At 42.2% G+C, this 27,667-nt stretch overlaps 1 protein-coding gene across 1 annotated transcript; it reads right to left on the bottom strand.

Moving 5' to 3' along the window:
* Positions 1 to 27,436, bottom strand: efcab6 (EF-hand calcium binding domain 6). The gene is made up of 30 exons (XM_060926741.1): positions 27,289 to 27,436; positions 26,829 to 27,049; positions 23,486 to 23,565; positions 23,320 to 23,407; positions 23,078 to 23,214; positions 19,353 to 19,471; positions 16,570 to 16,691; positions 16,324 to 16,472; positions 16,149 to 16,232; positions 15,302 to 15,422; positions 13,613 to 13,789; positions 12,332 to 12,424; positions 11,426 to 11,586; positions 11,207 to 11,329; positions 10,881 to 11,055; positions 10,617 to 10,731; positions 10,421 to 10,545; positions 10,020 to 10,249; positions 9,838 to 9,925; positions 7,458 to 7,576; positions 5,724 to 5,879; positions 5,423 to 5,578; positions 5,005 to 5,215; positions 4,690 to 4,884; positions 3,071 to 3,298; positions 2,772 to 2,969; positions 2,212 to 2,404; positions 1,679 to 1,860; positions 1,376 to 1,525; positions 1 to 123 (listed from the first exon to the last, which is right to left on the bottom strand). The coding sequence occupies exons 1-30, from the start codon at positions 27,434 to 27,436 to the stop codon at positions 1 to 3; spliced, it is 4,467 nt and encodes a 1,488-aa protein (XP_060782724.1).
* Positions 27,437 to 27,667: the final 231 nt, after the last annotated feature.

The raw sequence follows: 27,667 nt of genomic DNA, 5'->3' as shown, positions 1-27,667 counted from the left end.
TCATTTCTGTAAAATGCTCAGAAACTCATTGTATGAAATACGTCCTGAGATGTTCTTATCAAAGAAAGATGTAAGATGAAAGACATCTTCCTCTGAGAGACTGATGTTGTACTGCCTCAAAACCTGTTGAGATGACAAACATTTAAATTAGTGCAGCTTATTAAGAAGGATTAAGGAGGTAAAATAAGAGCATTTCATGTTATAAGCTATTCAGATATCCATACATCACTTCTCTTTGCATTTCTAATGTACTAGACAGTCTGGTGCTTATGCCATCAAAATCTAAAAATATAATGAAATCCATTTGATACCATTTCCATGATGGCATTACAAATGAGGCACTTTGTAAGAAAAAAAAGCACTATCACTTATATTACATAATATACAGCATCTTATATAATATAGTGTATTATTATACATACTGGACACTTTTTCGATGGAATAAAAATGTGTATTCTATTCCCTTCTAGCAGGTTTTGTTAATTTGGTTTGATAGCATGCAATATTGTTAGCATACGTATCCTACGTGTATTACATCACTCTACCCAATGGAGAATGAGCGTTGAATATGGTTTATGATATTGCATGGTTGTCAAGACAACATGATGTCACACGTCGGAGCTGATGCGAATATCCAATGAGAGTTTTCTGCTGCGCATGCGCACAATCGTTCCTTTGTTCGCCGGGAAAGACAAAGACGTACTGAATACCTGAAAGGCTACCAAAACTTCATTAAATATTCTTCACGCTTATTTACAAGAGAAAAACATACCAACGGATATCGAAAAACTGTAAAAGAGACACATTGGAGATGTAAAACTTCAGGGCTAGCGAGTGACTGTGACAATGTATAAACAAACATGGCCACCAGGTTTGTTTCGTTAAATATGGAAGATTTTGAGAGAATTTTGAAAGAAAAAGACACGTTGAACACCCAAAAGGAATGTGTATGCATAATAATAATAATAATAATAATAATAATAATAATAGTGAATGTGAGTGTGAATGGTTGTCTGTGTCTATGTGTCAGCCCTGTGATGACCTGGCGACTTGTCCAGGGTGTACCCCGCCTTTCACCCGTAGTCAGCTGGGATAGGCTCCAGCTTGCCTGCGACCCTGTAGAACAGGATAAAGCGGCTAGAGATAATGAGATGAGATAATAATAATAATAATAATAATAATAATAATGGCTAGCTTTTTTCTGTGGTATATCATATATTCCATTCAGCTCCTTGCCTTTGACTCGTTCAATATCATGCTAGCTGAATAGAATATATCTGATATACCACTCAACGCCAGCCAATATTATTTAAATATAGGATGATAATAATAATAATGACTCTGAGTTAATTAAAGGCAGGTCAATACAAACTACTTTTCTGAAATCCTGAAGAGAAATCTTTCCTGTGCGGTCCTTGTCACAGGAGATAAATGCCTGCTTCATGGTCCTCCAGTAAAGCTGGACAGAAGGACACAGCCTGAGCAAGGTATACATGCACTGCTTACTCATCGGTCCTGAACTCATCTGTAGAGCGTATAAATATACGAGATTATATTTAAAAAAGCTGTCAACCTGTCACATACACTATTCCATCCCTGATAATACAGTGTTTACTTTTAGTATAGTGCTAAAACTCTCAGAAGGTGATCAGATCAGTAGCGAGTAACATGGCCTTACCGTTGATGGCATGTGCAGTTTGCGTCTACGGCTGAAAGTGTTGGCTTGAGGTTTGAGCGTGAGCACAAAGTGCTGCAGGAATTCTGGGTAGGAAAGACGCTCCTTGCTTTTGATGTTATACTTCTCAGACAGCTGCTCAAACTGAGACTGTGTAAGGCTAATACGGAAATCCTCCAGTATGCCTGTGAACATTTGCACAACAGTGAATAATTCTGTAGTCAGCATAACCAGACTCTGACTGTACACTGAAACTCCACTTGCGTAGGTGAAATAGAGCATTAGTTACAGAAGAAACCAAGAGGCCAAGGTAAATTGTAAATTTCCCCTTGTGGGATAATAAAAGGCTATCTTATCTTAAATCTCAACATGATACTACCAACACCATGCTTCACTGTGGGGATGGTGTTCTCAGGATGATGAGCACTGTTGGGTTTCTGCCAAACGTAGCATGTTGTGATAAAAAGTTACTTTTTGTCTCATTAGACCAGAGACCATTTTCCTACATTTGATCAACAGTATTGTTTTACTCATACCTAAGAAAGTCTCGACATTGATCTCCCCATTGCTCCTCGTGTCGGTCTCCCTGCACCGCCTCTGGACCTCTCGCCAGCAGGATCGGATCTGGGAGCGCAACCTCTTCTCCACAGCTTCAGAGTTCGACAGTGTGCTCACTGCAGAGTGTCCACAGACTGCAGAGGAAGCCCTGAGCTGCTCTGGGCCTAATGACTGGATGAGAAAAAGGGTCAGTTCAATGAACCTTTTTAATATCATGTTGCTGTACACAGATCTGTTCAGAACAAAGCACTTGAGCCCAACATATATTTTCTCAAAACAGTGAGTGGTATGATATTAAGGCATTTAGCAGACGCTCTTATCCAGAGCAACATATATCATACCCAGAGCAGCCTGGGGAGCAGTTAGGGGTTGGGTACCTTGCTCAAGGGCACTTCAGCTATTTCTGCTGGTCCAGGGAACTGAACTGGTGACCTTTTGGTCCCAAAGCTGCATCTCTAACCATTAGGCCATGGCTTCCCCAAGGCATTAGGCTCAGGCAGATATGTACAAAGAGATACTGTATATAATACTATACTACCTTACTTCTCCCAAGGTTGCAGGGTGCTGTTTTCGGGCACTGTGGGACAGCAACAGCTGATCTCTGTGATGGATTTGGAGAAGGTGATCCTCTAGCACTTCCCTGAGCTACTGGTTCTCGACTGAACTTCTTCAGGAACTCACGGTAATCCAGGTTTCCAAAGAGATTGATGGGCAACATTTTCCACAAAGCTTCAAACTGAAAGGTCACATTTACAGCCTACTTGCTTGGGAAAGGAAATCAAGAGCTATTTGTAGAGTAATATTTTGCATTTAAGATTTATTGTCATTCAGATTCACCTGTTCATCAGTGAGTCTCATGAAGTGGTGGTCACAAATGGTCCTGAAGCCCTCTTTTGCAATCGTTTGTACACCAGCATAATCTATATCCACCATTTCCTTGGTGATCGTATAAATGCGAGCAGAAACAACCTCCTGGATCCGTCCTAGTATATCACTCATTGGCAGAAGACATGTCTGGTTAGGGAAGTGTACCTTGTTGATTTTCTCCAGCCATTCCTCAGATGTCTGTAAAGGAGTAAGTAAACACTTGATGTAAAGGACGATAGATCTATTAGTTAACTGTTTCATCATCCATAAGTACTTTATCTAGGGTGGCACGGTGGTGTAGTGGTTAGCACTGTCGCCTCACAACAAGAAGGTCCTGGATTCGAGCCCAGTGGCCAATGAGGGCCTTTCTGTGTGGAGTTTGCATTTTCTCCCCATGTCTGCATGGGTTTCCTCTGGGTGCTCCAGTTTCCCCCACAGTCCAAAGACATGCAGGTTAGGCTAATTGGTGGCTCTAAATTGACCGTAGGTGTGAATGGTTGTTTGTCTCTAAGTGTTAGTCCTGCGATGACCTGGCAACTTGTCCAGGGTGTACCCTACCTCTTGCCCATAGTCAGCTGGGATAGGCTCCAGCTTGCCTGTGACTCTGTAGAGGATAAGAAGCTACAAATAATGGATGGTTGGATGGAAGTACTTTATCTTGGTCAGGGAGGCAGTGGGTCTGTTAGGGTTTTGCTGGGATTCGAACCTGGTTCACTGGTGTGATAATCCAGCAAACCCCCACTAGGCCACCAGGGGGATGACTCAAATGCAGAGGCATGAGGCAGAAGTAGAAAAAGTATCAAAAGGTTTATTTACAATATATACAAAAAAATCCAAAAAGTATAAATCCAAAACGCTCAGAAGATCTTAAGGGAAAAAATAAAAAATCCAAAAGTTCAAAGTCAATACAAAAGCCAAAAAAACTAGAAAAGAAAAGGCAAAAATACCAAACGCTCAGAAGATTCACAAAGTCAAAAAACAAAATCCACAAAGTCCAAAAGAAAGCAAAAATACAAAGAACACAAGGACATGGACGAGGAAATCGGAACAGAGGTAACTGGAGCTTAAACATAACAGCACAAAGACTTCGTGACAAGAGGACTGAACTCAGGGGGTATAAATACACAAAATAAATTGGAAACAGGTGACACTAATGAAAACAGGCAATCAACACCAACCCAAAACACAGGACACAGTGGCGACCTCTAGAGGCCAAAACAAACAGACAAAAAACAGGAAATAACAGCAGCCTCTAGAGGCCAAAACAGTCCCAGTCCTAACAGGGTCTGGAACTTATCCTAGGAACACTGGGTATAAGGCAGGGATACACCCTGGATGGGTCCATAGCAAGGCACCATTCACACAGAGGCAACTAGGAGCAAGTTAGTGTAGCAAATTCCCCTATTGGCATGTTTTGGAAGTTGGAAGGAAACTGGAGAACCCAGAGGAAACCCATCAAAACATGTGGAGAACATGAGTAAGAGAGAGTAACCCGAGTTCAGGATTGAACATGAGGCTACCCACAGGAACCACCATGCCACACTATTAGCTCTATTAAATTTGTCATTAAATTATTCCATATTTTTTACTTCTTGATTGTGAAGATTGAAGATGTGTAGAAACTGCTTCCAGTCCACCTTGCTTTCCTCTTCTTTGATCGACAGCTTAGCTAGCAGGTGTCTGTATTGCATGTTGGAGAGCTTGATGCAAAAATGATCCAGCACTCGCCGAAATTCTGCTTGAGCTATCTTGCCACTTCGGGTTTTATCAAATGCTGTGAATGCCTGGGATTATGAAAGCACCAGAAAAATGAATCTAATTGCTACATTGATTGAGCAAAAAGTAGCTAACCATTTCTCTACAAAACCATTCTGTCCAAGATTAGTGCAATCAGTAGACCCTACCTTGGATAGAGTATCCGAGGAGTTTGTGACAAGTTCTTTGACCTTCTGTAAGGCTCTCTCAGGGCTGAGATTTTCTACCCTATCTCCTGTTACAGAAGACATCATGGATGGACTGACTGGAGACGCCATAACAGACCTGTTACTGACTCTTGGCCCAGCAATACAGTCTAGAAAATCACGGTATGACAGCTTGCATACATCAAGTCCAAGACTGCAGACATGAGAAAGTAATGATCCAGACAGAGGTTATAAAAATGGCACTTATGCAGGGAGCATGTTTTTATTTGGCTTTTATGATTTCACTCATATCCTACTGAATGCTTATTCTACTTCACAATATCCTTAGAACATCTAGCGCTGATGCACAACTATATAATATACAGCTTGTCGGAGATATTGTTGTGTAACATTGGAATACTTGTTGATTAGACCCAATAATTGATGATCCTCGATCTGGAATCCATGTGTCCGTAACAGAGCTAACAGGTCCATAACTGTCACATGACCATCTCCCCTCTTATCCAGTTCCACCAGACTCTGGCGCACATCCTCAAAGCAGAGCTTTAAACACTGCCTATAAAGTGGCACAATTGTTATTCTAGTCTCTGTTAAATGACAGTTATGATAATCTCGTAAATAATGCTCAAATCACTAAAACTGGTGACATTTACAGAAGTGCCATTAAGCATGCCTAAAATATTCCTTGACAGGTTACTCACTTTAGATTGTGCAGTTCTGTCTCAGTTAGAAGGTTTTGTGAGGCTGCTCTGTAGATGGTTTTTCCTGCTGGAGACTGTGTAGACTCATGTGGAGTGATATTCAACTTGTTCAGGAACTCTGTCTGAGTGACGTATCCTTTCCCATCATCATCATACCTAGATACAATGTACCTGACATCAGCTTATCTGTCCTGAAGCTATATTTATTATACCTCAGGGCTGTTGAACTCTCTGAACTTATTGGTTAGAAGGTGTTGATTATGGAGGTGATGATAGAAAATCGCGTGCACTGATTGGTTGAGAAATTCAGACTATTTCTCGATAATCACCTCAAGCAACTTGGCAAAATGGTCGCTTTCTCAATGTAAGTGAGGAACAATTACAAATTATGAAAGAAAATGCTGTTCCTAAAAGCACTAAAGATGCTACGAAGTTTGGTCTAAAACTATTCAAAGGTAAGGTGGAATTGTGATTTATTTTATCCATTTCAAAACAAAATTTTATGTGAGTCGGCATAGATAAGTGACAAGTCTGCACCGTGCCTTTATTATATTTGCATGCCGCTTTTGAAGTTTGAAATAAATAATTTTTTATATGATTTAAATTTTTTTAAATAATCACTTGTGTATTTATACTAAAACAATTATCCACCTCAGGCTCAGTGAATATCGGTGAACAATAACCTTGACTTCACCAATATTCACTTTGCCTTCAGTGAACAATTGTTAATTATTCTATCCACATTCACTGGATACAAGCAACCGCATGCTCTGACTGGCTACTCTACTACTAGGCTATCAGCTCATATACTGTGAGTAGAGAAAAATAAAATGGCAGAGTGTTTTTCTGAACCAACCGAGGACGAAATAAAAACTGTACTCGAAAACAAAATGCCAAAAAATAGCGCAACAAAATATCGAATGAAAGTATTTGATGGTAAGAACATATCTTTTTTTTTTTTTTCAAGAATTACCAAATTTTTCACAAATTGCTACTGTCATTTCGCCAGTTTGTTTACATTCTAAGTGGAAATGATTTTGTCGGATATTTTGTATAAAGTTTTTATTTATTGTATTTGCAAAAAATAAAATAAATATGCTCCGTTTCTCAAAATCCAGCGAATGTGGATAGAATAAAACAGTTATTCCACTCAAATTCATCATATATGGCTTATAGCCAACTCGGTGCTATGCGCCTCATCGGCTATCAACTCATGTACGACTCAATTTTGTGGAATAACTGTTAAATAACAGTAGCTCTGAAAAAAAATGGTACTTAGTATTAGTCAAAAGTAAGGCTGTTTGTTTAAGTTTTTCAACAAAGAAAACTTCTTCAGGACAAAGTCCTTTGTGGATTCTCAGTAACATGATCAGCTGTATTTTTTTTTGGTCTTAACATAATTAAGTTCAAGAAAAAGATGACAAAGTGATGAGGGTGTGACTTTATAGCTCCGATAAGTGATAAAGTGATAAAACTTTGGTGGACATTCCACAACATGGTGTAACTATAAATGGATAAAAAGGACATTAAATGTAACAAAAACTACAATGTGTTATTCTTTAATAAGTACATTGCTGTGGTATAAGAGGTCTAAAACACTTAGGGGTTATTTGAAAATAATCAACTTCAGGGCATCACTCTACACCACACCATCATTGATTACTTTCAAACAGCACACCCCATCATGTTGGTATCACTTACATATAATTAAAACTAAAGTACAGTATTCCTTACCTCGCCCATATTTTCTCAAATTCTCTTGGAGAAATGGGCAAGTAGTACTTGTAAAGTACATGCCTCAGATCTTTCTTGGTGATCTTGCTTTCACCATCTTCACCATATAGTGTAAAAGCCTTTCAAGACACAAATTTGTGAAACCATTTATTGTAAAAATAATTGTTAATGCCAGTCTCAATTAATGCAGATACAGTAAGTCGGAATAAAAAACAAATGCTCATAAAACATAGTACAACCCCGATTCCAGAAAAGTTGGGACAAAGTACAAATTGTAAATAAAAACGGAATGCAATGATGTGGAAGTTTCAAAATTCCATATTTTATTCAGAATAGAGCATAGATGACATATCAAAGGTTTAAACTGAGAAAATGTATCATTTAAAGAGAAAAATTAGGTGATTTTAAATTTCATGACAACAACACATCTCAAAAAAGTTGGGACAAGGCCATGTTTACCACTGTGAGACATCCCCTTTTCTCTTTACAACAGTCTGTAAACGTCTGGGGACTGAGGAGACAAGTTGCTCAAGTTTAGGGATAGGAATGTTAACCCATTCTTGTCTAATGTAGGATTCTAGTTGTTCAACTGTCTTAGGTCTTTTTTGTCGTATCTTCTGTTTTATGATGCGCCAAATGTTTTCTATGGGTGAAGGATCTGGACTGCAGGCTGGCCAGTTCAGTACCCGGACCCTTCTTCTACACAGCCATGATGCTGTAATTGATGCAGTATGTGGTTTGGCATTGTCATGTTGGAAAATGCAAGGTCTTCCCTGAAAGTGATGTCATCTGGATGGGAGCATATGTTGCTCTAGAACCTGGATATACCTTTCAGCATTGATGGTGTCTTTCCAGATGTGTAAGCTGCCCATGCCACACGCACTAATGCAACCCCATACCATCAGAAATGCAGGCTTCTGAACTGAGCGCTGATAACAACTTGGGTCGTCCTTCTCCTCTTTAGTCCGAATGACACGGCGTCCCTGATTTCCATAAAGAACTTCAAATTTTGATTCATCTGACCACAGAACAGTTTTCCACTTTGCCACAGTCCATTTTAAATGAGCCTTGGCCCAGAGAAGACGTCTGCGCTTCTGGATCATGTTTAGATACGGCTTCTTCTTTGAACTATAGAGTTTTAGCTGGCAACGGCGGATGGCACGGTGAATTGTGTTCACAGATAATGTTCTCTGGAAATATTCCTGAGCCCATTTTGCGATTTCCAATACAGAAGCATGCCTGTATGTGATGCAGTGCCGTCTGAGGGCCCGAAGATCACGGGCACCCAGTATGGTTTTCTGGCCTTGACCCTTACGCACAGAGATTCTTCCAGATTCTCTGAATCTTTTGATGATATTATGCACTGTAGATGATGATATGTTCAAACTCTTTGCAATTTTACACTGTCGAACTCCTCTGATATTGCTCCACTCTTTGTCAGTGCAGAATTAGGGGGATTGGTGATCCGCTTCCCATCTTTATTTCTGAGAGCCGCTGCCACTCCAAGATGCTCTTTTTATACCCAGTCATGTTAATGACCTATTGCCAATTGACCTAATGAGTTGCAATTTGGTCCTCCAGCTGTTCCTTTTTTGTACCTTTAACTTTTCCAGCCTCTTATTGCCCCTGTCCCAACTTTTTTGAGATGTGTTGCTGTCATGAAATTTCAAATGAGCCAATATTTGGCATAAAATTTCAAAATGTCTCACTTTCAACATTTGATATGTTGCCTATGTTCTATTGTGAATACAATATCAGTTTTTGAGACTTGTAAATTATTGCATTCCGTTTTTATTTACAATTTGTACTTTGTCCCAACTTTTTGGAATCGGGGTTGTATAAAGTAGAAATAATTTGAATTATGACATAGTAATCTGGGCGGCACAGTGGTGTAGTGGTTAGCACTGTCGCCTCACAGCAAGAAGGTCCGGGTTCGAGCCCCATGGCCAGCAAGGGCCTTTCTGTGCGGAGTTTGCATGTTCTCCCCGTGTCCGCGTGGGTTTCCTCCGGGTGCTCCGGTTTCCCCCACAGTCCAAAGACATGCAGGTTAGGTTAACTGGTGACTCTAAATTGACCGTAGGTGTGAATGTGAGTGTGAATGGTTGTCTGTGTCTATGTGTCAGCCCTGTGATGACCTGGCGACTTGTCCAGGGTGTACCCCACCTTTCGCCCGTAGTCAGCTGGGATAGGCTCCAGCTTGCCTGCGACCCTGTAGAGCAGGATAAAGCGGCTAGAGATAATGAGATGAGAAATACATCTCCTGTTATTTTTTAAACCTTTCATCTTCAATTTTCAATCAGGCAGCAACTCCTATAACCTTCACAGAAATACAAAAAAAAATTAATGAGTAGGAAGAGCTTAGGAAGAATGCATTATTCACCTTTGAGAGCTCGGACCCTCTTGTGTGTGCAGTGGCCACGAGATAGGCATGAACCTGTTCACAAGCTCGATCGAGTAACTGATCAGCTCTGGACCAAAAGATACATAAAAGAAAGATATGAAGGATGTTGCTTGACATAGTAACGCAGTTATTTCCCAGTGTGTAAAGTTTGAAGTGCTCACGTCATACTATTGATGAGATTAGCTCCGGTTTTCCTGTCAGAACGAATCTTGGTGTGGAACTCAGCGTAGTTAAGAGTCGAGCCAGATTTAAAGCCCAGCAGCTCGAGCAGTTTCTGATACTCTTTTTCTTTAACCACGAATCTCAGGCTGTCAAACAGCACTCTGAAGTCACTGTAGTTCACCAGCCCGTCTCTGTTTCTGTCCATCAGTCGGAAAGCTGTTAAAACATCCTAAGAGAAAACGATATGACAGTTATTTTGGTTTTTCAACTGATTCATTTTGTATATAATGAGAACAGGAGTGTGAACTGTGTTAAATAAGTCCTCTTTGATTTAGAGGGAGATTAAATTTAGGCAACCACACAAACAAACTGGTTAAATATCTCATAGGAAATGTATTACCCTGTGGCATTCTTTGATGCGTTCCTCGAGCTGATTTAAACAGTCCTCTGCAGACATAAAAGTCTCAGCCTTAACATTATTTAAGATTGTTTGATGCCCTTCGTTGTTTTCTTTTGCTATGGCATCTGTGTGGAAAAAGGCAAAACAATTTTTTTGCACTTCCTGGTCAAAAAGACATACGATTTATAACTCATACCTTCATATTTGTCTATTAAGTCTGAAAAGGAGATCTGTCCATTGATGAAACCAAGAGTTTGGATGAGAGCCTGGAATTGTTGTACTTGCATGGAAATTCTACAATCATCCAGAATCTGAGATAAAAATCAGCAATGCAATATGTGAACAATACAGAGATCAGTGTGGTCTTTCCTAAGCACAATTATCACAAGGACTTTAGCTGAAATTTTAAAGACTATCTAAATGACGATTACACATGCACAGTTTGACATGATCGTCATACCTTCTGGAAGTCTCTCAGGTCAAGTACTGATGCAGAGCTTCTGTTGGTGTCCATCAGACACTGATGAAGTGTGAGCCCACGCATCTGCAACCTGTCTCTGAGCTTCTTCAGAACAACGTCCACCACAGCTTGCTTTTTAACACTCTCCATATTAGCTTGATAAGCACTCTGTTTTCTAGAACCAACACAGATGAATTGAGAGTACAGCATCAATGCTACACGGCAAACGCTCCAGCAAGTACTGCAAGACAGACTAAAGATGTACGTTTTCCCTGGGTGTGTTATTCTTCCTTTCCTTCTCTTCCTAAATAAGTCTCGAAACCAACCTCTCAATCAAGCAAAGACCCTTGTGTACGCTCTTTGTCTTGCCGTTCCTCAAGGACATGCCAAGGCTCATTAATAACAACTTATAGTTCACTGCTCCAGACTCCATGAAAGGTTCACAGAGCCTAGAGAAGGAAAGCAGAAAGAAATGTGGCCATGGTAAGAGAATCAGTTCATGCTGATGTAGTGTTGGCACCAGTGTAATGTAATGGGTCTCTCACTTGTTAAAGTGGCTATCAGACAGTGGCAGTCCATACTGCTGGAGGAGCTTTCTCAGGTCTTCAGGAGGAACGGTGCAGCTCTGAGTTGGGTCTGTCTCGCTTAGAGATGACATCAGTGAAGAGTAATGCTCAGATAGCTGCTCCTTAAGAACCCCTTCCACCTACAAATTGCATGAAATGGGTTAAGTGTTTTCAGGAAAAACTTGAAGAACCTAAAATATCAAACATATCTTCTTTAACACTTTATACCATATATTTCCATATACAGTATTATGCAAAAGTCTTAGGCATATGTAAAGAAATGCTGTAGACCAAAAATGGCTTAAAAGTAATGAAATGAAATGTTTCAACATCCATCCATTACCTGTAGCTGCTTATCCTGTTCTACAGGGTTGCAGGCAAGCTGGAGCCTATCCCAGCTGACAATGGGCAAAGAGGCAGGGTACACCCTGGACAAGTCGCCAGGTCATCGCAGGGCTGACACATAGACACAAACAACTATTCACACTCATGGTCAATTTAGAGCCACCAATTAGCCTAACCTGCATGCCTTTGGACTGTGGGGGAAACCGGAGCACCCGGAGGAAACCCACGCAGACACAGGGAGAACATGCAAACTCCACACAGAAAGGCCCTCGTCGGCCGCTGGGCTCAAACCCAGGACCTTCTTACTGTGAGGCGACAGTGCTAACCACTACACCACCGTGCCGCCCGATAAATCTTATTGTTTTTTGAAAAATATATGCTCATTTTGAATTTGAGGCCAGCAAAACATTTAAAAAAAGTTGGGACAGGGGCTTGTTTACCATTGTGAACTCACCACATTCACATTATATTTTCCATATAAACAATATTTTATGGTCCTCAAACAAGTTTTAAGTGATAATTAACTGAAAATGTACTTACTACAGTCCACGTTGCTGTGACTGAAGGAGAATCAGCAGTAGGTTGGGTCTGAGCCTCTGGCTTCTCTGTAGATTCACCGATCTGTTCCTGAACCTGTTATAGACACAGACCGATGCTACAGCAAGTTTCACTCTCACAGACAACACTTCGAATGATTCTACTGTTACAAGAGCTATCACTACAATCCAAGCTAATATATGTTCATCGTGATCTGTGGCTGACAGACATAAAATTCAACCTTTAAAGACAAGAAATAGTTCAACTATTCATTTTGCATTTCTGTTGACTCAAATTAATTGTACAAGTTTAGTCATAGATTGAGTCAGACATGCATATTCATAATAAATGGCAGAATAAATAGCAGAAAGGGGCGGCACGGTGGTGTAGTGGTTAGCACTGTTGCCTCACAGTAAGAAGGTTCTGGGTTCAAGCCCAGTGGCCGACGAAGGCCTTTCTGTGTGGAGTTTGCATGTTCTCCCCGTGTCTGCGTGGGTTTCCCCTACAGTCCAAAGACATGCAGGTTAGACTAATTCTCATTTCATTATCTCTAGCTGCTTTATCCTGTTCTACAGGGTCGCAGGCAAGCTGGAGCCTATCCCAGCTGACTATGGGCGAAAGGCAGGGTACACCCTGGACAAGTCGCCAGGTCATCACAGGACTGGTTAGACTAATTGGTGACTCTAAATTGACCATAGGTGTGAATGTGAATGGTTGTTTGTCTCGATGTACCAGCCCTGCGATGATCTGGTGACTTGTCCAGGGTGTACCCCACCTCTCGCCCATAGTCAGCTGGGATAGGCTCCAGCTTGCCTGCAACTCTGCACAGGATAAACGGTTATGAATAATGGATGGATGGATCTCATCTCATTATCTCTAGCTGCTTTATCCTTCTACAGGGTTGCAGGCAAGCTGGAGCCTATCCCAGCTGACTACGGGCGAAAGGCGGGGTACACCCTGGACAAGTCGCCAGGTCATCACAGGGCTGACACAGACAACCATTCACACTCACATTCACACCTACGGTCAATTTAGAGTCACCAGTTAACCTAACCTGCATGTCTTTGGACTGTGGGGGAAACCGGAGCACCCGGAGGAAACCCACGCGGACACGGGGAGAACATGCAAACTCCGCATAGAAAGGCCCTCACTGGCCACGGGGCTCGAACCCGGACCTTCTTGCTGTGAGGCGACAGCGCTAACCACTACACCACCGTGCCGCCCTGGATGGATGGATAAACAGCAAAAAAATATATATATATAAAAAAAGAAATGTTATGATACCACTACTGCTGGCCTTTCCTTTTGAAAAAAGTCCAGGATGCGTTGATAGCTGATGGAGCCCGAATGTGGCACATGGAGGAGTTCTGTCAGTCCTCTGAACTGCTCATCTGTCAGGGTGAAAGTCAGACTCTCCAGCAGCCTCCGCAGATCACCTCGGCTGACCAGCCCAGTTCTGTTCTGGAAAAAAAGAAACACACAGTGTTGAAAAAACAAACAAGAAACAAATAAAGACCTGCTAGAGAGATTATATCTCCCAGCTGACTTGGGAACATCTAAGGAACCTCCAGGAGGAGCTGCAAATCACTTCAGGCTTGCTCATTAGGGATAGATTTATAAATTCATATGTTTTTAAATTTCCATCTGGAATGTACAATACCAGTCAAAAGTTTGTACACACCTACTGATTCATAGTTTTTTTTAACTGTATTTTGTCTATTTTCTACATTGTAGAGCAATACTGATGAATCAAAACATGATTGTGAAATAACATAGTACAGACAGTACTGTGCAAAAGTCTTAGGCACCCTATTTTTTTTTCCCATACAAACTTTGTTATTGATTTCCATTTGATTTCCATTATCGAGTCCGTACAAAAACATTTTAGAATTCCATTTCACGTTTGTTTTCCAGCACAAAATTAAATGTTACAGAAAAAAAAAACCTACTGGGTTTTGGTGCAAAATGAAGTGAGTGTGACAGTCAAAGTGTCCAGAAGAACTGTGGCTGGTTCTGTAAGATGCTCAGTAAAACCTACAGCTCATTTCCTTATCAAACTGCACTCATTGTACCTGAGACTACTATTTTTTCCTTTTAAAAGCAAAGGGTCGTCTCATATCAAATATTGACTTTGTTTCATTTATTATGGCTTACTTATTATGGCTTGAAACATTTAATTTAATTAATTTTAAGCCATTTTTGGTCTCCAGCATTTCTTTACACGTGCCTAAGACTTTTGCACAGAACTGTATATGGAAATATATGGTAAACGAAAAAGTGTTAAACAAAATATGTTTGATATTTTAGATTCTTCAAAGTAGCCAGCGTTTACCTTGATGACGTTTTGCACACTACTGGCATTATCTTAACCAGCTTCATGAGGTAGTCACCTGGAATACTTTTCAATTAACAAGTGTGTCTCGTCAAAAGTTAATTAGCGGATGAGTTTCTTGCCTTCGTAATGTGTTTGATAAACAGTAAGTAGTGAATAATAAAATACAGTAAATAGCCCTATTCCACAACTGTATTAATCCATTTTATGTAAAGAACCGCTCAACTAAGTAAAGAGAAACGACATCCATCATTACTTTAAGATATGAAGTGTTTTTTAATTCATAAAAATAAAGAAAAAAAACATTGAATTAGAAGGTGTGTTCAAACTTTTGACTGGTACTGTATATATTTCTGTAAAGCTGCTTTGTGACAATGCCTTGTTAAAAACACTAAGAAAAAAAAATAAAATAAAATCCGTGGCTTGGGATAGAGAAATCAGTAAAATCAGACGACAGACAGACAGACAGACAGACAGACAGACAAACAAACCTGTTTAATTAACCACAAAATACAAAAGCACTGTCTGTATACTTTAACAACTATGAAGGAGTTTGATGGAGCTTTATTATGTGGTTAGTCTTGTATCTTGCACTGTAGAAGTTTAAAAGATGCTGCTACAGTTAAAAGCCCTTAACGAACATCATCAAACACCAGAAAGGCCCTCTTCAGATGAGGAAACACCTCAAGTATCTGTTCACGTAATTTTGGCAAGACTTCTTCAATACTGGACAGCTTACAGGCAGCAGGACCTGCATCTTTCCTAATGGAGATGGAGAAAAAAAGGCACTTTAACAAAAATTATTTCAGCTTGATTATTAAAGTAAATGATTTTAGCTTCTAAGTTATTAGCTCATCCAGCCGACAGGTGATGAGTTTATCCCATCATTTGTTGTCCATCGTCTGTCTGGCGTTGTCCACATTTCATGAAAATCACTTCTCTCTCAATTCTTCACAGATTTTTATTCTTTTTGGCAGGAAGGTAGGTCTGCCTGGGGTGTATATAGCTTCTACCCAAATTTGCATAACTGCAAATAATAATGAAGATATGGAGTAATCAATCTCTAACGAGCAGTTTCCACACAAATCGCTTCTTCTCCCTCAATTCTTCACCGATTTTGATTATTCCTGGCATGAAGGTAGGGCTACCTAGGGTGCATAGACCTTCTACGCAAATTTACTGAATTACAATTATTAAAGAAGTTATGGACTAATTAAGCCTTAATGAGCAGTTCAACAAAAATCGCTTCTTCTCGGTCAATTCTTCGCCGTTTTGGATTCCTTCTGGCAAATAGTCAGTATTCCTAGGGTGTATATAGTTTGTATATATATATTGTATATAGCTTGCAACATGGCCCACTTTAGATCGTTCATTCTGGACTAGATGGGGCCAGAGTGAGCTATGCCGTCATTGACAGTCTCGTTCAATATAAATTGCTGTTATCTGAGTCTGACTTTCGGGAGCAGAAATGTTCTGACTTTGACTCACACAGCAGGTAACATCTGTTCCTCTTCCCTGAAGAGAGCAATGAATTTTCTCCACTGTACAGGCTCTGCAAGGTTCACTCCAAATCTATATGTGGACAAAATGACATGCATTGAAGCAAGATACAATGCAGAATGTATTAATATTCCACAACTAAACAAAAATAATCTTCTCGTACCTATTTAACAGGCCCAAAAATGAATTGTGATTGATTGGAAATAGGAAACTGTTCAGAACTGACTTCAGGTCATCATAGGAGACAATACCGCTGTCTGTGATATCTAATGCTTGAAGTGCTTTCTGCACAACATGATAATTTAAACTCATCTGCAACACAAAATACACAATGTTTATTCCAATATTCTAATCGTTATGAAGAGACTTGATTTTAATTTGAGTGAATGGTAATGTATTAGGTTCTTACTTTCTTAAGAAACATGGTGTGAAGTTCATCTAAACTATACTGGGTCACAGATGAAGTCTCCCAAGCTGATGTTCTGCTCTTGGGTCTTGCTTTAGACCGGCTAACTGCATCCCAGTTCAAAGCTTAAACAGTTTTTTTTAAATAGTAATCAAAAAAGGATTCTCATACCATAACATAAACCATAATAATAAACATTAGTATAAATACACAGGTGATTATAGGAACTTGCACGCGCTGATTGGTTGAGAAATTCAGACTATTTCTCAATAATCACCTCAAGCAACTCGGCAAAATGGCGGCCAATTGCGTCGTCACTGTAAGTGAGGAAGAATTACAAATGATGAAAGAAGATGCTGTTCGTAAAAGCACTAAAGATGCTACAAAGTTTGGTCTAAAACTATTCAAAGGTAACGTGGGATTGTGATTTATTTTATTGATTTCAAAACAAAGTATTTTATGTGAGTCGGCACAGATAAGTGACACAAGTCTGCGCGCATTACATTCGCATGCCGCATTTGAAGATTGAAATAAATGAAGTTTTGAATATCTCATTATCTCTAGCCGCTTTATCCTGTTCTACAGGGTCGCAGGCAAGCTGGAGCCTATCCCAGCTGACTACGGGCGAAAGGCGGGGTTCACCCTGGACAAGTCGCCAGGTCATCACAGGGCTGACACATAGACACAGACAACCATTCACACCTATGGTCAATTTAGAGTCACCAGTTAACCTAACCTGCATGTCTTTGGACTGTGGGGGAAACCGGAGCACCCGGAGGAAACCCACGCGGACACAGGGAGAACATGCAAACTCCGCACAGAAAGGCCCTCACCGGCCCCGGGGCTTGAACCCAGGACCTTCTTGCTGTGAGGCGACAGCGCTAACCACTACACCACCGTGCCGCCCAGTTTTGAATATGATTTTTTTAAAAAAATAATCATCTGTGTATTTATACGAAAACAATTATCCGCCTCAGGCTCAGATAATTCATTTTGATTATTATTCACCGATATTCAGATCAAATACTTCAGCGAATAATTGTTAATTATTTAAGAGAGCAAATCTTGCAATACCTTAAAGAAAAATGTCATGTGAAATGAGATTTCATATAATCTACCTACAGTGGTGCTTGAAAGTTTGTGAACCCTTTAGAATTTTCTATATTTCTGCATAAATATGACCTAAAACATCAACAGATTTTCACACGAGTCCTAAAAGTAGATAAAGAGAACCCAGTTAAACAAATGAGACAAAAATATTATACTTGGTCATTTATTTATTGAGGAAAATGATCCAATATTACATATCTGTGAGTGGCAAAAGTATGTGAACCTTTGCTTTCAGTATCTGGTGTGACCCCCTTGTGCAGCAATAACTGCAACTAAACGTTTCCACTAACTGTTGATCAGTCCTGCACACCGGCTTGGAGGAATTTTAGCCCATTCCTCCATACAGAACAGCTTCAACTCCGGGATGTTGGTGGGTTCCCTCACATGAACTGCTCACTTCAGGTCCTTCCACAACATTGCCATTGGATTAAGGTCAGGACTTTGACTTGGCCATTCCAAAACATTAACTTTATTCTTCTTTAACCATTCTTTGGTAGAACGACTTGTGTGCTTAGGGTCGTTGTCTTGCTGCATGACCCACCTTCTCTTGAGATTCAGTTCATGGACAGATGTCCTGACATTTTCCTTTAGAATTCGCTGGTATAATTCAGAATTCACTGTTCCATCAATGGCAAGTCATCCTGGCCCAGATGCAGCAAAACAGGCCCAAACCATGATACTACCACCACCATGTTTCACAGATGGAATAAGGGTCTTATGCTGGAATGCAGTATTTTCCTTTCTCCAAACACAACGCTTCTCATTTAAACCAAAAAGTTCTATTTTGGTCTCATCCGTCCACAAAACATTTTTCCAATAGACTTCTGGCTTGCCCATGTGATCTTTAGCAAACTGCAGAAGAGCAGCAATGTTCTTTTTGGAGAGTAGTGGCTTTCTCCTTGCAACCCTGCCATGCACACCATTGTTGTTCAGTGTTCTCCTGATGGTGGACTCATGAACATTAACATTAGCCAATGTGAGAGAGGCCTTCAGTTGCTTAGAAGTTACCCTGGGGTCCTTTGTGACCTCACCGACTATTACATGCCTTGCTCTTGGAGTGATCTTTGTTGGTCGACCACTCCTAGGGAGGGTAACAATGGTCTTGAATTTCCTCCATTTGTACACAATCTGTCTGGCTGTGGATTGGTGGAGTCCAAACTCTTTAGAGATGGTTTTGGAACCTTTTCCAGCCTGATGAGCATCAACAACACTTTTTCTGAGGTCCTCAGAAATCTCCTTTGTTTGTGCCATGATACACTTCCACAAACGTGTTGTGAAGATCAGACTTTGATAGATCCCTGTTCTTTAAATAAAACAGGGTGCCCACTCACACCTGATTGTCATCCCATTGATTGAAAACACCTGACTCTAATTTCACCTTCACATTAACTGCTAATCCTAGAGGTTCACATACTTTTGCCACTCACAGATATGTAATATTGGATCATTTTCCTCAATAAATAAATGAGCAAGTATAATATTTTTATCTCATTTGTTTAACTGGGTTCTCTTTATCTACTTTTAGGACTTGTGTGAAAATCTGATGTTTTAGGTCATATTTATGCAGAAATATAGAAAATTCTAAAGGGTTCACAAACTTTCAAGCACCACTGTATAAAAGCAAAATCAACAGTATCTTAAGAAGTCTTGACACAAGTCATTATATTAAACTTTACCAAGCTTTGCAGAGTCCGGTGCAATTTTCCGGTAGTTCTCACAATCAACACCAAGCCTCTCAAGAAACTCTTTGTAGGATATCGTCTGTGAGTTATTTGGGCTGTAATGTACCCATAGCCTGCAATCATCAACATTAAAGGAATAGAAAATGTAAAGTAAATACATGCAAGGGTTGGTAGCTTGTAATATTGAGAGCCCATAAGAAAAGTTTCAGGCTTGTTTGACCATTTATAAGAAAGTTGTGAGTGTTTTTGTATCACTGCTCTAATGCCACCAGGAGGCTGCCATGTTGCCTGTTGGAAGGGCAATGCGTGACGTCATTTGGGCGCAAGGCTGAGTGTATACTTCAGTACTGAAGGGGCAAAGGGAAAGGTCTACTAAAGTGACAATGTCGATTTTTTTCATTATACATCTGAAATAGTGTATTACTGAGCTGCAACCCTGACTTATGGACAAACCTGAACTCTTTACCTGTAAAACGAGGCTGAAACTATGCGTTATACTACTCGTTAGCATGCTTAGCATGCTCACGACTCATCTCATTATCTCTAGCCGCTTTATCCTGTTCTACAGGGTTGCAGGCAAGCTGGAGCCTATCCCAGCTGACTACGGGCGAAAGGCGGGGTACACCCTGGACAAGTCGCCAGGTCATCACAGGGCTGACACATAGACACAGACAACCATTCACACTCACTTTAGAGTCACCAGTTAACCTAACCTGCATGTCTTTGGACTGTGGGGGAAACCGGAGCACCCGGAGGAAACCCACGCGGACACGGGGAGAACATGCAAACTCCGCACAGAAAGGCCCTCGCTGGTCACGGGGCTCGAACCCAGACCTTCTTGCTGTGAGGCGACAGCGCTAACCACTACACCACTGTGCCACCCTGCTTGCGACTCATTCATGAAAAACTTTCTCATCCAGACGTCCCCAGGCTAGCCTACCGTAATTACCATAGTAGACAGTCCAACCCCCACGGCAATGCAGAAAGAGGGTAAACAAACACTGCTTTACTATACTGCTTTGGGACCAAAAGGTCACCGGTTTGATTCCCTGGAGCAGCAGGAATGGGTGAAGTGCCCTTGAGCAAGGTACCTAACCTCCAACTGCTCCCCAGATTGCTCTGGGTATGTTGTACGTCACTCTTGAGAAGAGCTTCTGCTAAATGCCATTAATGTAATGTAAAGTGGTTCCAACTACAGATTTACTGTACATTAATGCACTTATTCTAATACACTATTGTTTCTATAGCAACAGCTAACTTACAAAATATGGCAGATGTTCCACATAATCTAATAATATACAGATGAAAAAAAATTGTGCTGCTATTATTAGGTACAACTGTTGATATGGTGAAGCTTTCTGTAAGAAAGCATTTTTTGAAAGGAGTCTCCAGTGAAAGCACTTTGGTGAAGCTGAATTTAAGAACGTGACGATGATAGTTGCTATAATGTAAGCAATAACAGGAAATAACCTGTTTCGTACAGATTCCACAATATTAAATGTACAGTGAGGTCTGAGAAACACCTGAGACCACACTGAAACTCCGGGATCTTTTTTCCATTTAAAATGGGAAATAAACAGAACGGTTTAGAATTTTGAAACATTTCAAACAAAGAAAGTTAACGTTCAGTATCTTGAATGTTTAATATTTAAGCTTCTGCACTATTTCTAGGTCCCTGTTTAAATCTAAGCAAATGTGTGATACTGACCATGTTAACTGCTTTGCACAACAGATCAGATTTTCCTCATCTCTAATCTCTTCTATTGAAGCATGTGTTCAGACAACACTCTGATGAATTTGTAAAATGGATCATAAGGTTGGGCGGCACGGTGGTGTAGTGGTTAGCGCTGTCGCCTCACAGCAAGAAGGTCCGGGTTCGAGCCCCGTGGCCGGCGAGGGCCTTTCTGTGCGGAGTTTGCATGTTCTCCTCGTGTCCGTGTGAGTTTCCTCCGGGTGCTCCGGTTTCCCCCACAGTCCAAAGACATGCAGATTAGGTTAACTGGTGGCTCTAAATTGACCGTAGGTGTGAATGTGAGTGTGAATGGTTGTCTGTGTCTGTGTGTCAGCCCTGTGATGACCTGGCGACTTGTCCAGGGTGTACCCCGCCTTTCGCCCGTAGTCAGCTGGGATAGGCTCCAGCTTGCCTGCGACCCTGTAGAACAGGATAAAGCGGCTACAGATAATGAGATGAGATGAGATGAGATGAGATCATAAGGTTTTCAAAAAACGTGTGGAGTCCGTGCTAGCTCGAGTGCACATTTAAAGTAAAAAAGAGGATGAACCAAATACTAAGAAACACTGTATAGTAATTCATGTTCATATTCCAAAAATTCTACTTGTCACTTAAAGCGAGACGGCCTTTCGATTTCATAAAATCGGTGAAATTTAGTTCTCTGATATACGTTTATTTTGGTAATATCTCACAAAATATCAGGCCATTCTGTAGCTGGGAAGTTATTTAATTTGAGTGGATTCTAGAGCAAATAATGTGCATGAAATCAATCGCTTCGCGCAGTCAAGCAGACAGAGGAAGTCTGTGTGTGCATGCGCAGGTTTACCTTTGACCGTGCACTGACAGTTCCACCATTGTCACTAAACGAACAGCTGATCACACCAAGGTGCTCGCTGAGCGCCAATATTTATTAGTTTAGTCCTACGTTTCCTTTCCTTCGTATATCACATAACGTCTTTTCTTCTTGCGTTCTGTTACTGTAGTCGGTCTTTCACGATTCATTTGCACACTCATGTCCTCCAATTTTCTCTCCTGTTTCAAATTTGTATCCCACAATGCCTTGCACAAACAGGGAAAGCCCACCACATCATGCATGACATCTCATCTCATCTCATTAGCTCTAGCTGCTTTATCCTGTTCTACAGGGTCACAGGCAAGCTGGAGCCTATCCCAGCTGACTACGGGCGAAAGGCGGGGTACACCCTGGACAAGTCGCCAGGTCATCACAGGGCTGACACATAGACACAGACAACCATTCACACTCACATTCACACCTACGGTCAATTTAGAGTCACCAGTTAACCTAACCTGCATGTCTTTGGACTGTGGGGGAAACCGGAGCACCTGGAGGAAACCCATGCGGACACGGAGAGAACATGCAAACTCCGCACAGAAAGGCCCTCGCCGGCCACGGGGCTCGAACCCAGGACCTTCTTGCTGTGAGGCGACAGCGCTAACCACTACACCACCGTGCCGCCCATGCATGACATAGTATCTTGAATTGGGCCATGGTGAAGCAGGAAAAAATAGTGGAGAATTTCTGGCCACGTGGCTCTAAATTCATTAATTGTTATATTTTAAAAAAACTAACAAAATTGGAAGTCTGTGATTCGAATTCATAGCTTTTGGTCCACTAAACAAAAATAATTGAGTGTCAGGGAAAATTCTTTTAACAACCTACACTTGAAAAATCTGAAAGGTAGTCTACCTTTAAGTCATTGTCGATAATATCACTTGTCATGAAAATTGTTGTTAAATCAGAAAACAAGGCAAAATAGAAGCATTTTCACTCGTGGCTTGAAGCTTTTGAACCCCGATGTAACTGTAAATTCAAAAAAAGTATGGCATATTGTTCTTCTCAACACAGAAAATGTTTACTGTTTGGCAAATTGCTGTGATCAAGAAGAATTCAACACTGTGATAAGAAACTTCACACCATTACACTGATTTAAGTTCATAATTTGAGTTTATGAGCATAGATGAGCACCTGTGAAACTCCTGCTGGCTCAGAGGAAAGCAGTAACTCTCCAGAACTCTCCGCAGTTCATGCTGCTGGATTTGTCCATCCCGGTTATAATCAAACAGGCGAAAAGCCCTTGTAATCTTTTTCAAATTGCCTCCAATCTTTTAAAAGCAACATTTGAAAAGCAGTTCAATTATGTGCTTTTAAAATATCCAGAGTTACAAACAAATGCAAGGAGGCAAAACTGTCCAACCAAAATCTCACACCTTGTCCTTCAAGCGGCACTGCAGCTCTCCAAGCGGCCAACTGCGCTGACTTCCACTACCAGATGGAACTCTGTAGCATGACATGCTCCTGTGTAGCGAAAGAGGTTCCTATGAACATTTATACTTATAAACATGATGGAAAGCCTACTGTAATTACACAAGATACCTATTTGGTGCTGATGAGACCTTGCAGTATTGTTGTAGGAATTCCATATAGGGTATAGTTCCATTCCTTCTTTTTGGGACCTAATATAAAATTCACTGTTAGGGTGCTTTTTTAAGAGAGAAAGTACTGACCATATTACAGAGCGTATTTTGTGCTGATATGAAAAAAAAGTCTATGCGATGCACATACTCTAAACATAACTGTGGCAGCGGGGGCGTGGTCAAGCACCGGTCTGTGACAGGAGGGCGGAGTTGGGGAAGGTAAGTGGCAGAATCGCTTCACCTGAGGGGACCACCTCTCCCCGACCCAACTCACGGAGGTCGCCCAGTTGCAGGCCGAGTTTTCGGATGTGTTCTCGCCCCGGCCCGGACGCACCAACCTCATAGAACACCACATAGAGACGCCCCCGGGGGTGGTAGTGCGTAGCCGACCTTATAGATTACCCGAACACAAAAAAAAGGTGGTTCGGGAAGAACTTCAGGCCATGCTCGAAATGGGCATCGTCGAGGAGTCCCACAGTGACTGGAGCAGCCCGGTGGTCTTGGTTCCCAAGGCCGACGGCTCGGTCCGGTTCTGCGTGGACTATAGAAAAGTCAATGCGGTGTCTAAATTCGACGCGTACCCAATGCCTCGTATTGATGAGCTGCTTGATCGACTAGGCACGGCTCGCTTTTACTCGACACTGGATTTGACGAAGGGATATTGGCAGATCCCCTTGACTCCATTATCCCGGGAAAAAACGGCCTTTTCCACACCGTTCGGCTTACACCAGTTCGTCACACTTCCGTTTGGGCTGTTTGGGGCGCCCGCTACGTTTCAGCGGCTGATGGACCGGATCCTCCGGCCCCACGCTACCTATGCGGCCGCTTATTTGGACGACATAATCATTTATAGTAATGACTGGCAGCGGCACCTGCAACACCTGAGGGCCGTCCTTAGGTCGCTGAGGCGGGCGGGGCTCACTGCCAACCCGAAGAAGTGTGCGATTGGGCGGGTGGAAGTACGGTATCTGGGCTTCCACTTGGGTAACGGGCAGGTGCGTCCCCAAATTAATAAGACAGCAGCGATTGCGGCCTGCCCGAGACCCAAGACCAAAAAGGGGGTGAGACAGTTCCTGGGGCTGGCTGGCTATTATCGTAGGTTCATACCTAATTATTCGGACGTCACCAGCCCGCTGACTGACCTCACTAAAAAGGGGGCGCCAGACCCGGTCCAGTGGACGGAGCAGTGCCAGCGGGCTTTCTCTGAGGTAAAGGCTGCACTGTGTGGGGGGCCACTTTTGCACTCCCCTGACTTCTCTCTCCCCTTTTTGTTACAGACGGATGCGTCGGACAGAGGGCTGGGGGCCGTTTTGTCCCAGCAGGTGGGGGGAGAGGACCGCCCAGTGTTGTACATCAGCCGGAAGCTGTCAGTGCGTGAGGGGCGCTACAGCACTATCGAGAAGGAGTGCCTGGCCATCAAGTGGGCGGTCCTCGCCCTCCGGTACTACCTGCTGGGGCGCTCTTTCACCCTCTGTTCGGACCACGCGCCCCTCCAGTGGCTCCACCGCATGAAGGATGCCAACGCGCGGATCACCCGTTGGTATCTGGCGCTCCAACCTTTCAACTTCAAGGTGGTCCACAGGCCGGGGGCGCAGATGGTCGTGGCGGACTTCCTCTCCCGTCAAGGGGGGGGGGAGTCGGCTGCAGGCCGGACGGGCGCCCGGCCTGAGTCGGGCGGTGGGGGTATGTGGCAGCGGGGGCGTGGTCAAGCACCGGTCTGTGACAGGAGGGCGGAGTTGGGGAAGGTAAGTGGCAGAATCGCTTCACCTGAGTGTCATTAACCTGTGTTTTGTGTGTTCTCCCCAGTAAACCGCCCTATTTAAGGAGGGAGAGCGAGAGCAGAGGGAGAACCGGACGAGACGCTGTGTGTGTGTGTGTCTCTCTCACGCTAGTAAAGACTATTTGCAACTCTGAAAAGTGTGGCAATAAAACCGGTTCACAAACCTGATCTCTGTCCTGCCGTCCTCTGTGCTCCACCCACACGCGATTCGCGCTACAATAACATAATCTAACATACCCTTACCAGGCTAATTAACTAGCCTACTTTGCTATCTAGATTATTATTATTATCAGTAATAAAGATTAGCGTAACTCTGGTGACGAGGAAGTTGTTTGTCTTCGTTGTAGCTTTGGAGGCAGAAAATCAAGAAAATTTGAGCTGCTTGTGTGACTTGACTGAATGCAACCACAGTTAAAGCGGAACGTCATATCAAGTACCAGTGAAAGTCCCAAAAATACACTACATGGCCAAGTATACAGTACTGTTCAAAAGTCTTGGGCACGTGTAAAGAAGTACTGGAGACAAAAAATGACTTAAAAATAATGAAATGAAACGTTTCAACATTTAAAAAATACTATAAACAATAAGCAGTAAGTCATAATAAATGAAACAAAGTCAATATTTGGTATGAGACGACCCTTTGCTTTAAAAAAAAAATAGTAGCCGCTTTATCCTGTTCTACAGGGTCGCAGGCAAGCTGGAGCCTATCCCAGCTGACTACGGGTGAAAGGCGGGGTACACCCTGGACAAGTCGCCAGGTCGTCGCAGGGCTGACACATAGACACAGACAACCATTCACACTCACATTCACACCTACGGTCAATTTAGCGTCACCAGTTAACCTAACCTGCATGTCTTTGGACTGTGGGGGAAACCGGAGCACCCGGAGGAAACCCATGCGGACCCGGGGGTTGCAAACTCCGCACAGAAAGGCCCTCGTCGGCCACGGGGCTTGAGCCCGGACCTTCTTGCTGTGAGGCGACAGCGCTAACCACTACATCACTGTGCCGCCCCTGATTTTTCACATTACGGTAGAAGAAACCTTTGTCACATGCACACTTCAAGCACAGTGAAATTCATCCTGTGCATTTAACCCATCTGAAGCAGTGAACACACACACACACACACACACACACACACACACAGAACAGTGGGCAGCCACACTAGAGTGCCCGGGGAGCAGTCAGGGGTTAGGTACCTTGCTCAAGGGCACTTCAGCCCAATGCCACCCCACTTTAACCTAACCTAACCTGCATGTCTTTGGACTGTGGGGGAAACTGGAGCACCTGGAGGAAACCCACGCAGACACGGGGAGAACATGTAAACTCCACACAGAAAGGCCCCCGCCGGCTGCTGGCCTTGAACCCAGAACCTTCTTGCTGTGAGGCGACAGTGCTAACCACTACACCACCGTGCCGCCCAATTCCAATGTTGAACATTATTCCAGATCTGATGAAGAGTTCAATGTGCATGTAACAGTGTGCATTTCTAAAAGTAAACAAAAATACTTTAACTTTCTCACCTTTACAAACAGGCCATCAAACTGAGACTGAGTGAGTGGCACAAGAAAGCCCTCAATAACTCGGCGAAACTCCCCTTTAGTAATAGTGGCACTGCCCTCCTGGTCAAAGGCACGGAAAGCTGCCTTCAAGTCATCTTTTCGGTCCTTCACTTTGTGTAAGAGCATGCTCTCAATGTCCACTAAAGACAGACTCTCGTCAGCCACCGACTGCACAGAGGAGGCTAGACAGGAGGAATAAACATGCTAAATTCTGCAAAATTTATTTCCCTTTATTTTAAACAGTTTGCCAAGACGTTTTTTTTTTTTGGTTGTTGCATTGGTCCGAACTGTGCTAAACTGCTTTCAAACTTGGAAATTGTGATGGACCAGAAAAACATCTAGCTCACTGAATCTCTGATCAGAATTGAAAAAGAAAAGTCACAATACATAAAGGCTCAATAATCTGATCAAGGCTTATTACCGGAGTCACACTTGAGGGTATTCCTCCTCTGAGTATCTCGGCTGGATGTCTGAGAAGCAGTCTTGCTTCTGGGAATGATGTTGATTCCTCGTGACATGGGCCTCAGGTCCTCCAGTCCCAGGTTAGAAGGTGTGGCTGATGAGGTCATCATTGCTTGGAGTATCAGCGCCTGAGAGTTACATTAGAAATATAGTCATGTATCTGGATTTTGAGTTTGTTTATCAAGAATGTATTAATATAAATGTAAGTGTTTTTTTTTATTTACATTGATAGATTTGATAAATGAACATGTTTCCTTTGGAATACCTGAACATTCAAGACAATATTGTACAGTCCTAAGATATACAAATAAAAAACACCTTTTTACTCACACGTCTTT

The sequence above is a fragment of the Neoarius graeffei genome, chromosome 8, assembly GCF_027579695.1.
Source record: "Neoarius graeffei isolate fNeoGra1 chromosome 8, fNeoGra1.pri, whole genome shotgun sequence".
Taxonomy (NCBI): domain Eukaryota; kingdom Metazoa; phylum Chordata; class Actinopteri; order Siluriformes; family Ariidae; genus Neoarius; species Neoarius graeffei.
Note: the sequence above shows the minus strand (reverse complement) of the source record. Positions and strands in the feature narration are given on the sequence as shown.

Excerpts from the sequence above, each read along its gene's own strand:
- efcab6 (XM_060926741.1), bottom strand. The coding sequence starts at position 27,436 with ATGACCTCATCAGCCACACCTTCTAACCTGGGACTGGAGGACCTGAGG. Across the intron at positions 11,587-12,331 it reads TCACAGCAACGTGGACTGTA|GTGGAAGGGGTTCTTAAGGA; the intron begins GTAAGTACATTT and ends TGCAATTTGTAG. Across the intron at positions 2,970-3,070 it reads TGAGACTCACTGATGAACAG|TTTGAAGCTTTGTGGAAAAT; the intron begins GTGAATCTGAAT and ends GTGACCTTTCAG.